General features: G+C 37.9%; 1 protein-coding gene across 1 annotated transcript; it reads left to right on the top strand.

The window, feature by feature from the left end:
* Positions 1-339: 339 nt before the first annotated feature.
* LOC148029179 (protein MANNAN SYNTHESIS-RELATED 1-like) lies at positions 340-4472 on the top strand. The gene is made up of 7 exons (XM_087687932.1): positions 340-565; positions 791-1088; positions 1181-1331; positions 1607-1677; positions 2318-2403; positions 2494-3073; positions 3799-4472. The coding sequence occupies exons 2-7, from the start codon at positions 963-965 to the stop codon at positions 4123-4125; spliced, it is 1341 nt and encodes a 446-aa protein (XP_087544058.1). The 5' UTR covers positions 340-565; positions 791-962; the 3' UTR covers positions 4126-4472.
* Positions 4473-12137: the final 7665 nt, after the last annotated feature.

The following is a 12137-nucleotide window of genomic DNA, read 5'->3' as shown; positions in this document are numbered from 1 at the left end:
TTTGATTACAAAACAGCCAAGCTCTCACTTCGTTGAGATCCACCCCGCTACCCACTCGCCAGTTCCTTTTGGCTTGCCTCAAAAATCTTTTGTCTATGATCTGTCGGTGGCTACTTCTCAAAGCCAGCTTCTAGCTGTTTATCGTCATGTAATTATATTTTCTGTTAATACAATCACCTTCATTCATCCTTTTCTCAGAAAAAAGAAACTATTTGAAAGTTAATATACTTTAAACCTTGCTATAGAAGGGTAAAACCCGCTTTGAAGGGTGTTGCAGCCTATTGCAAACATGACGATGGGGGGAGAGAGAGAGAGAGAGAGAGAGAGAGAGAGAGAGAGAGAGAATATATGCACGTACATATGCACTGGCAGCAGACCCGTAAGGCGTTTGTATATGTATTATATATTGTGTCGTTGCAGATCCACAGTTCGAGATGGAGATGCCCCAGCAGTAAAAGAAAGCTTGAGTTGGACAAAAGAGAGAGAGAGAGAGAGAGAGAGAGAGCGCTCACTTAAAAATGCACTCTGTCATCAAACAAAGATCCTGGACACAACCCAAACCCAAGTTTGTCTCGTCAAGAATCAATTCCTTCTCATTTCCTTAAAGAATTCCCTCTTTTTGAACTTTTCCTATATCTTACATATTGGCTTTCATATATTATCATGCCTTAGATTTATAATTTTTGACAGTTGGGGTAGATTTATAATTTTTCGACAGTTGGGTAGTGCTCCATCATGCGTCAGTAGGGTGAGAGTGCCCCTTCAGCTGAATCAAAGCTAATGCCTGCAGGCCCCTGCATTCAGCTAGTGCCTGTGCCTGCTCATACAAGCAGACCTAATTGGGTTGAGAGGGAGAAGAGAGAACAAGGATCAGATCAGTCTTCTCCTTGCTTGACAGAGATCTAGCTGTTCTAAGTTGTGCTGCGCATCTCATCTCAGACCCAGGTCAACCCCCTCCCACCATGCAGTTTGATGTCAGACAGGCTGTGGCAGCAGCCTTAACCATTGGCATGTTCATCATGCTTCTCAACATGGTAGGGGATGGGCCCTTGTCCCCTGGAGGAGATATCCCTGGCCAAGCCCCTGAGGTAATTTAATTTCTCCTTTGGATCAGATCTTTCATGGGAGATTTTTGTGTTTTCTCTTTTGACATCTCCATGTTGATCTTTCATGCTTCAAGGGTACCCCATCAGTGACCTCCACTGAAGATGAAGCACCACAGAAGACCCTAAAGAAATCTGTCAAAGAAGTGGTGCAGGACCATACACCAAAGAAGCTGTGGGGACTGCCTGGACCAGTCTTACAATCGTGTTGGGGCAATCACATTACAGGTGAGCAAGTATGACATAATTAACACCAGGAAGCAGAGGTGGATCGAACTTTACATGGATCAAGATGAAACTTATGTCTCTGATGCCTTCTCCTGATATATATTTGTAGAGATTCTGCTACATTTGTGCTTACATGTTCGCTGGAAATAACTCCTCTTGTGGAGTTACAGATGTTAAGGCATCCTTCAGCTGCATTTTTTTGCCAACAATTCCATGTTAGAATCTGTTCTGTATTCTTCTGTCTCGTTGGCCTGACTATTTGCTCTCTATTGCAGGCAGAAAAGGAAAGACATGGGGTTATGTTTTTGTAAAATTATCAAATGGTCCACAGTACCATGCATTACAGGTTATTATTCTTCCTGTTTGTGTTTCTCAGCACATTGAAAAATCATAATACATTTCTTAATTGCACAGTTGTGTGTCATGCACAATACTACATGGGCATCAGCTGTTGGAGTGGATATACAATGATGTGTTAAGAACAACTGGGGAATCTGGTGGAACCAAGTAGTTGAGCAGGAGAACAGATGCCAACAACTTTCTGGTTCTGATGCATCATGTTAATACTTCTTGCAACATACTATTACTCCAAATGACCTATTACAGAGCCTGATGCTGGTGCAATCATTATCAGCTGTGATGGGTGTGCATTGTTATCTAGATGAAGATTCCTGTCTTGGATGTGCATATGAGGAGCTTATACAACAAAGTTGCTATGGTTTTGTCAGTATGTGTTTGGCTGTTGTGCACTAAGAGATGCTGGCAGCTGCATGGTACTTGTTGAAACACTCCGTTAGACTATATGCCCCAGAACTGCCCAGTGAACATCCATGGTGATTTGCTGTTCTTGTACTTTTTCTGTAGGCCCCAAAATCTCTATTGAGATTGCATCATGTGATACAACATACAAGCATGCATTTGTTCTTAAGCTGTTTAGCCAAAGGTATTCCGTGGGGTTTATGAATCACAAGTATTTTTATTGCCAGGCTGCAGATGCTGTCATTGTAGCACGTATATTAGGAGCCACATTGTTGCTGCCAACTATAAAGGAGGCTAGAAAGGAACATGATGGGTATTTTGTCTGAGCAGTTTATATTTAATATTGTTCCATTTGTACTTTTTCCCATCATAGCCCTCTAAATTGTGGTATTCCTAATGCCAGTGATTTTGACAAGATTTATGATGTGAACCATTTCATATCAAGTCTGAAAGATGTAGTTCGAGTTGTGGGACGATTACCAGAGGATGTGCACTCAGTGACTCCAACAATAGTGAAAATCCCTTACAAAGTAACTCCTGAATACATAGAGGAAAACGTGAAGCCCATTTTCAAAGAAAGCAAAGTGATCCAGCTCGTCAGTGTCTTCTCACCAGCAAGTCTGAAGGTCAAAGATTCATCCACAGAAGAAATGCAGGCAATACGGTGTTTGGTCACATTCAGTGCCCTAAGTTTTCATTCCCAAGTACAAAAGCTAGGTGAACGCATGATAAAGAGAGTGAAAGAAGGCAGTGAAGGATCAGCTGACCATTTCATTGCTGTAGATTTGCGACTAGATGTGTTGAATCAGAAGGGATGCCAATCAGAAGACTTCAAAAGCAAGAAATGTTTTGATGCAGATGATGTAGGAAAGTTCTTGAAACGCTTAGGCTTTGCATCCAATACACCAATTTACTTGACCCAGTCAAGGTGGGATGATAGTCTTAATGCTCTCAAGGATGTCTTTCCAAATGTTTACACCAAGGTGAGCTTCTTTTTGGAAGTTTTCAGTTCTGTCATGGCCAATGGCATACTGATTTAACTCTAGTATAAAAGCATGTCTGCCTGATATCTATTTTCTTTCTCTTGTTGATGCATGTTTATTGTTGATAACAGTATGCTTGAAATGTTGAGAATGAGCTTTCATAATGCAATTGGATTGTCACTTGCAACTCTCAAAGCCTTTGTTTGTGTCAGAAAAAATGATGGTGGTGACATGGTTTTTTGATTGGTGATCAGAACTGAGTCTTAAGCTTGCACATCTTGTATGATGGCCTCATTGGATGTATTGTCAGAGACTCCCAAAAAAATGTATCCATCTAGTTCAGAACTTTGCCATTAGCTAGCGTATAACAAGTTATTTGCTCATGCTGCCGATTAGATTATATGGATGGCCATGCAAACAGTTAGCCAGTTTTACCATTCTGCATGGGCTCTATGTCTAAAGCTTTATGCGTACTACACTTTCTGATCTCAGGATCCCTCTTGATACTTGTGTGATTGTTTGAAACATCATATGGCAAAGACAATGCAACCATAACCCTCCATACTTAATGTGATTGTTTCAAAATGTCATACTGCAAAGACATAATCTGACCATATGTTCTTGTGCATTTTCCTGCATTACTTCTAACAACCTTGTTGCAAGGAAAGATGGCTAAAATAGGCTGTAATGCTTTATGTTATAAGTTGTGTGTGGTTCTTGTACAGGAATACAGCATGCCATTCAATGAAGAAAAACAAATACTTTACGCTGGGAACACACAGCTCGAGAGGGCCATAGATTATTATGTATGCACTCATAGTGATGTATTTGTTCCTGCCATATCCGGCATTTTTTATGTAAGTTTGGCTGGAGAGCGGATAAAATTAGGGAAGACACAGATATTAGTGCCAATGATCAGTGAGGATCCTTCCTCAAAGCTAAAGTTCTCAAAGGTTATTTCGCGTTTCGTTACAAAGAAAGACCATCCGGTTTATTCCTGCTTCTGTAAGGATTCAAGTATGACCAGCAAATCCAAGAAAAAGGTGCTATAGGCAGAAGGTAGACATTTTCTTTCCATTCTTTTGCATGAGCACTCCTCACAAATGTGCTGTTATAGTGGCTCAGTTGTAACCTGAGAATTCTCGGGAAATAGTCTGAGGTACTTTTTGAGAAGATTCTTTTGCCATAAGGACTGGTTTCCTTTTGTAAGATGCATCGTTTTGGTAATGTTGAGCTATTTGGAACAACATAAAGCTGGAGCTTGGATTCACTTGTGTATAACAGAGAGTTGGTGTAAGTGTTTCTTGATTTCAGCCAGAATACACTTCAAGGTATGGTGAACTTCTGCATTGGAGAGCCATAATGCTCCCTTTGTATATAATGTTATCTTTTCCTCTCAGTCAACGTGCACACATACAAGGCCCATTACAAGAAGGCAAGCAGTACCTGGTTTTCAGCCTTAAATAAAATAACAGCCTAGAACAACATAGTGAGCAACAGTATGTGTGGCAATGGTTGAATTGAGTCATTCAATAACTGAGGTAGGAGTAATGCTGCATTTTAGACTGGTAATTGTCCCATTCTTTAGTGAATCACATGTGCGCATGTGCAGGTGCGCACATAGAGTCTAGGGCTATTATGCCCTTGGGGCCAATCTCATGTGTGAATGGACTAAAGGGCTCCATGCAAGCTCACAGGGCCAAGCTCACACTTCCATGGAAATGAGCTTGTCATTGACCACATTTGACTCTTTTCTAATGATATTATTTGAGGCTTTTCCTAGCTAGATTCTATGGGGGTTTAGGCTAGGGTTCATTAATGTTTGGTGTTTATTGTTAGGATTTGGTGTTAGTCTCAATGGTTAGGATTTAAGGATCTAGGATCTAGTATTAAGTGTTCTAGACTTAGGATTATGGTTTGAAAGTTTAGGATCTACATTCTAGGATTTATGAATCAAATTAAAGGTTTAGAATCTATTTTGTGTATGTATGTCTGAGCATTTTGTGCTACATTTGTTCCTTGCATTTTGTGTGCTTTTGTGTATGAGAGAGAGAGAGAGAGAGAGAGAGAGAGAGAGAGAGAGAGAGAGAGAGAGAGAGAGATTAACATCCTTTTAGGCATCTCAAAGGCGTACATGACAAAGAGACACAAATCAAAGTTTTTAGTTTCAATCTACTTTGGGGAGCCATTGGCACCAAAAAAAACCCATATGAAGGTGCCATTAGCATAAAAAAGAAAACCAACTATTAAACCTATCAAAGCTACTATTATATCACAACCCAAAAGTAACTTAGTGTTTAGGCTTTTTGAACTCCTCTATGATGACTTTGCCACCTTCATAAATTTCTCATTTGTCCCAAAAGTAAGTTAGTTCTTAGGCTTTTTAAACTCCTTTATGATGACTTTGCTGCGTTGATAAATTGCCCATTTTCCTTCATTTCTAGTGGAGAATATTCTTGAGCTATAAGCTAAGAGCATGTGAACAAGGAACTTTTTACAAAGGGAAAAAAAGCTAAAGCTTTAAAAAAGATTTATAAGTAAGATAAAAATTTTAATTGTACATTTTTCTTTTTTTTTCTCATTATTTGTCTTGTAATAAGATCAAGGAGAGGATGAGATGATTGAAAAATTGTCACACCATGTTGAGCTGGAGAGGAGAGGAGACATCAATGTACGTAAAGAAAGGAGAGTTGATTAGAATCAACCCAGTATCATCCTCTTTGTGTTCTGATAAGAGAATCGGAGGACAAAAACTTTTTGAAACACCCTTGGATTGAAGCTCTACATTATTCTCTTCATCGAACTTATTCCTTTCATGATCCTACTCTACTGATGAGTTATCCTCCTCCATCTATTGCCCTCTTATGATACCATCAATTGGGTCCCTTGCTTTTCTCCAATTACCAACCCTTATTGAACTCAATCCTCTTACTTGCAATTTGGAACTCACCAAATCACTCCCAAAATCTCCTTCAACTTTCATTTTCATCCATCCTCTACTCCCTATCCATTTATTGTTAAGCTATCATTTCGTCAATTAATATTCTCTTGGTTTTGAGCTCCATCAACGTTTGATGGAGATATTGGACATCTAATTGTTCTAGATTATTCAGTTTGTGTGCATTTCTTTCTCCAGGAGTGTTGGGTATATTCACATTGTGCATGCAGCTAGTTACCCAACTTTGTCAATGATCATACTACTACATATTGATGATTTTGATTAGGTTGGCTTGCTTAGATGGCTGCCTCAACATTTCACTCTTAGGTAGGATGGCTTGCTTAGATGGCTATTGAAAACATAGGTTTTTAGCTTATTGTTTACTATAGAAAACATAGATTCTTTGCATTGCTGAGGTGCTTTCGACAACAATGGGACATCTATCACTATTCTTTGCAGGTATAGTTGATTATTCTCTCTGTTGGGGATGATTTATAGCAAAACATAGTAGATTTAGTGCATTTGCAAGTCTACAAAGATAGAATACCACTGGTTCAATGAGTTTGATGACTTAGATGATGAGTTTATTCATACTCCCTCAAATTGGCATCATGATCATTGCAAGGTTAGAGGTTGGAGCCCCATTCTAAATGGGCACGGGCACCATCTTGTCATAAGTCTCAAAGATTGAAGTAGCCTTCTTCTCCCCCTCTTTCCATATATCCTATAAGACGCGGCCTTCTGGTCCTAGGATATCTATTTATATGCAAATTCTCCCTTCCCTATCTAAAGAAGATTGATTGGATGGATCTTATTACTTCCTTTGGTCTTGCAAAATTTTTATTGGAGACTCCTACATAGGCTCATTAGAGAGTTGCTTTGCACGTGTGTTACACTATTTATAGGGGACTTGATCATATAGGATCATGTATGGAGAGGGAGCCACTCTTGCTAGATGGAGTGACTTAGATTGGGCAAGTAATGTGGAGTCTTGACACTCCATTATAGGTTTTACTTTCTCCCTTGGATTAGGACCTATCTCATGGAGCAGTAAAGGAGTAGTCTACCATGGTGAAGGTTGAGTACCAAACACTTCTATTGATTAGGAGGCATTTTTGGCTTCGTCAATTATTGGTAGAGATTGGCTTTCCATAGACAGGACCCACACAATTGCATGAGGATAACCAAAGTGCCTTAGCTTTGGTAGAGAACATTGTGTTTCATGCTATCATAAAGTACATAGAGGTTTAGTACCATTTTGTACAAGAACGGATCATGGATTCCAAGTTAGGGGTGGTATATTGTCCCACAGAGGACAATGCAACTTTTCATCATGAAGCCTTTACCCTAGGCTCTTATTTGTATGCTTCATTACATGAGGCCCTTAAGTCTTCAAACACTCCCAAGATTTGAGAGGGGGTATTAGTATGCCATTTTATTAGTTAGTCATCTCTTGATTGTGAGCTCCATTAGAGTCTGATAGAGACATTGGAGTTTTGACTATTCTAGATCATTCAATTTGTGTGCATTTTTTTCTCCATTATTGTTGGGTGTGTAGCTTTGTTAGTGGTCAAGTTGTTGTATATTGACGATTTTGATCAAATCAACTTATTTAGATGGCTATGTTAGCATTTTTTGGTCACAAGTAGGTTGGTTGACTATTGGCCAATTGCACTATTTTTTGCTCTCATTTGCTGGTCGCTCAATTTTGGTCATTTATGGCTTCTTATGACAGGCACATAGTCGGGGGAAGATCACTCTTCTAGCCTCTCTTCAGTGCTACAATCATCATCAGCTTGATTCAGTGCCCTCACTAATGCTTTGGACTTTGTGTAGGGTTTAATCACTTCACCGTTGTATTCAACATTAATTTCAAATACAATATAGATTTCTCTTCTCTTCATGTCATTGCTCTCTTCTCTTTGCTTTGTGTATTCATGTTTCTCTTCCGTTGCACACTCTCATCATTGCATGAAAAATCCAAGAAGAAATCGTATCCCAAAGTACTTAGAAATAACCTATAACTATTGCCAAATTCATCTAAATTGTAGGTCCTCTTTTCCCTATCTTACATCAAAGCCACTTAAAGTCCGATATTTCTAATACAAGGCATTATTTCACCCTTTTCTCCTACCCACAACTTTTGTTGGATTACTCTCCTCCCTAAGCTAAATAACCCCTTTATCCTTGACCTAAAAAATCTACTCAAAGGATCATGTTCGGGATCCAAGCTAAGGAGAGTTACCATGGAGTAGGAAATAAGCTAAAGAGCAGGTAATGATGGCACCTAAGAGGAGCAACACTAGAGTAGGACAAGAGATCTCTCGGACTAATAAGGTTCATCTTCTTTGGTCCAATCTTAGGTATCTATTATAGATCCTAAGTTTATATATTTTAATCATGATGAGAACTTTAGTAAATTTTTTTTTTGCTACTGAATCGAAAACTCTTGTGAGTAAAATTGATGATGGCAATTGGACAAAAGTAGACTACCTAGGAGAGGAGTTTTTGTAAGGAGCACTTCTTTCCCATGATGGGACTTGGTCCACAATCATATAGTTCATTAAATTACATTAAGCACATTGCATATGGGTTGAATGTTTAAAAGAAAGAACAAAGGAAAGATTTATAGAAAGTTTAGTTAGGTACTTGATTATTCATAGATGAAAAATTAAAGGTTAGAGAGCTAGACTAAATAAGTTATCCTAGCGAGCTAAGTTAAGTTGTGTATGAAGCTTCAAAGGTTAATCTTAAGATTAGATCTTTTAGCGGAGTGATTAAGAACCTTGAACCTAATTCACTAGGTTAAGGTCACTTGGAGGATTACAAGGGATAAATTCTCTTAGTGTGTAGAATCTTAATCAATCGAATCTATAGTTTCCATTATCTTTGTGAAACCTAAGAGGATTCAATTAAGGGTGCAAGAACTATACTTTTATGGAATATGAACATTCTAAAGTTCTATCTTAGAAAGAACCTTACAAGGGAAAGTGAGGACCCTAGGATGGATCCCTTAGACGGATCCTAGCCAACCAAAAAATTGAGTTAGAAATTGACTATAAAGGGATCCTAGGTTGAAGACAAGAACCTTAGGGAATGAACCCCCAGAAAAAGATGAGAAGGGATAGCCTACAATAGATCACAAAGCTTATACCCTTGCCAAAGGGACTAATGGAAGATTTCTCAAGTTCATAATTACAAGGAACCATGTGCTAGAGGGTTAGTTACCTAACTGAATTCAAGCATGGAATTTCATTGAAAAGAAAGATTACTTGATGCATTTAAAATCTAGTTGATTTGATTGTGCATTCTTCTAAGAAAAACTAAATTTTTTGCAAAGGAGGATTTGAGGGACGTGTTTGACTTCCCCCAAAGTTAATCGTCGGGCTCTATCACTAGGAACCAATGTTTGCTTCGAATACTAGGATTGACACTGTGCACGAGAGATCTCTCAATAGGGGACATATTTAGTTGGGAGATGTCGAGGAGCTATGGTGGCTCAATCGTAATTCCTTTGACATGCTAGGACTGGGTTAACTCCCCATGAGCCTAGGATAGGTCTCTCAAAAGGCCCCAAATATTAGTTGAGGGCAGATTGCATGTGGTGGGTGGAGTCCAATTTTCAAACTAGAAATTGATGGAATAAAACTATGATTGTATAAATGTCTTGTAATACAAATCGTATTTTCCTAGGATACTTGATTTTATAAACTTCTTATAATAAATATTATATTTTTCTAAAATACAATTTTACTTGTTTTTCTATATATCTTTAACATTATGTGAAGGAACATGTTGGAATAGCTTAATTAAGGAAGTTGTCTTTATACATCTAATATAAATGTAGTAGAAATACATTATAAAATTAAAGTTTTCTTCAAGGGAAGTAGGTAGGTGAATCCTGACGGGTTCATACTATGGCAGGGTGGTCTCAATTAGCATTAGGAAATAAGAAGGGCCAAAATGTTGATTTTCTTAGAGTGTTGTCATAGAAGCCGAACTTTAGTACTATTTTAGGGGGGCTAGATTGAGACTTTACCCTATGGATAGAGGGGTTGATGCATCTAGATCCCCCTCATTTCTCACCCTCAATGAACCAATTATGGTAGTACTCCATGTTGGCTTGTATGTTGACATAGGCAACTATCCTTTTGTGATGTTAGAATTTGATAGGAGACCTAGAAGTCAATTAGGAACCCACATATCGATCTTTGTGGGAGTAAGGCAAAGCTACTTTTGCGAGGTGGACTCAAGTGACACTAGATAACAAAGTTTGGTTATTCCATTTGTGAATAATATTGGACGCAAAATATTGTATATTATTTCATCAACTTTGATAATCTTACCTACATCAAAACAAACTTAAAGATGATCCAATGGATGAAAAATCTCAAATTAGTTAAACAATTTATCTTTCAAGAATCTCAGTTAAACCACACTCTTCATATACGAGGACAACATATTTGCTAGACTCGTTATATAAGTGTTCCAAGTAATTCTGCTCAAAAGAGTTGATATTGTAGGCCACTCTCAATGCAAGAAGGTTATCAAGACCTTCCGTCTCGATGTAGAATTTTAGATATTCTTTCTCAATCCCCAAAATACAAAATGATTAATGTAAGTGAATTCCATGGTTGGACCTTGGAAAAATCTCTATCATGATATAGTAACTTTTGATTGTTGAGATTAAATAAAAAGAGTCTCCTTTTTCTTTTCAATTGTGCAAATATTAGCATGTCTATAAGTACAATAAAACATGGAAAAGATTATATTCAAACTTGATAACTCATATTGAATTAGTTTCTTGAAGAGCACCATACCTATCACTAATGCCACTGAAATTCAAGAGAAGAAATTCATTCTCAACAAGTAAAGCCATTTGAATTCAATGGCAAAGGCAAAGACGTTGAAATGAATGTTAAAGTGTGGATAAAAACTATGGAAGTCTATATCCTTATCATAGGGACTAGCATTTCCAACCAAGCCATGATAGCCAAATCAAAGTTAATAGGGAAAGCACATTTGTGGTGGAAACAATGGTGCCGATATTAATAAGAAAGTATTGAATTGCCAATTCTCAATGATTCGAACACCTGCAAATCAACGAGTTAATTTCTTCAAGATTTTAATTGATTGCAGATGCACACATTCCTTCAGTTCTACAAGACGTGCAAAAATATTTGGCTTAGAAGTTGTATCGACATCTAAAATTCTAGTTGAATTAACAAATGGAAATGAAGTTTCAAGTCATAAACTTGGGTGCCTATGAGTGCCTATTGGGAATGGATTGGAAAATCTAGAATACAATTAGCTAAGGCTTCATCCATCACACAAGGATTGAAAAAATAATTTCTTATTTACTTAATCAAGCTCAACAAGGTTGATCAAGACAAAAAGCCAAAAAAGGAGCCCTCTTGGATGAAGGAGTGCATACGTATCTTCCCAGAAGAATTAACCAAACTTCAACCCAAGAGAAAAGTGGACCATGAAATCAAACTCGTGCCAAGAGTAGGTCTAGCAGCAAAGAGGCCCTATCAGATGTCAAGTCTCAAGGCCATTGATTTGAAAGAACAACTTAAGAAATTATTGGATTAAGGATATATTTGACTAAGAAATTTTCCATGGGGAGCCTTGGTTCTATTCTAGAAGAAGAAAGATAGAACCCTTTGTCTTTGTGTTGACTGCCATGGCCTAAACTAGCTCATGGTGAAGAACAAATACCCCATTCTCAAGATCAAAAAGCTTGTTGATAGGCTTAAAGGAGCATATATATTTTCCATGATTGATCTAAGATCAAGATACTATCAAATGAGCAAGAAGAAGGCATTCCTATGACTTTTAACACAAGGTATGGTTACTACGAGTTCACTTAATGTCTTTTGGATTGACTAATTCTCCAACTACCTTTATTAGATCAATACATGATGACATATTTAGGCCGTATATTTTTTTTCTTGCATTATTTGATGATATTCTAACTCCCTCTTAGATGAGAGAGAATATGAAGAAAACTTTGGATTATACTAGAGACACTAAGGATGCACAAACTCTATGCCAAAAAGAGCAAGACCACCTAGGGTTTGAGAGGGCATGGGACCACATACATCCAAATGAACAAGAGCCAAA

Source organism: Lygodium microphyllum, chromosome 11 (genome assembly GCF_053477565.2).
Source record: "Lygodium microphyllum isolate KBCC chromosome 11, Lygodium_microphyllum_v1.1.10, whole genome shotgun sequence".
NCBI classification, from domain to species: domain Eukaryota; kingdom Viridiplantae; phylum Streptophyta; class Polypodiopsida; order Schizaeales; family Lygodiaceae; genus Lygodium; species Lygodium microphyllum.
This window is presented reverse-complemented; position numbering and strand designations above follow the sequence as displayed.

What these genes read in the sequence shown, in the direction of transcription:
- LOC148029179 (XM_087687932.1), top strand. Translation starts at nt 963, where the DNA reads ATGCAGTTTGATGTCAGACAGGCTGTGGCAGCAGCCTTAACCATTGGC. An exon ending in CACAGTACCATGCATTACAG is followed by an intron (nt 1,678 to 2,317) that starts GTTATTATTCTT and finishes TTTTATTGCCAG; the next exon opens with GCTGCAGATGCTGTCATTGT. An exon ending in GCTAGAAAGGAACATGATGG is followed by an intron (nt 2,404 to 2,493) that starts GTATTTTGTCTG and finishes TCCTAATGCCAG; the next exon opens with TGATTTTGACAAGATTTATG.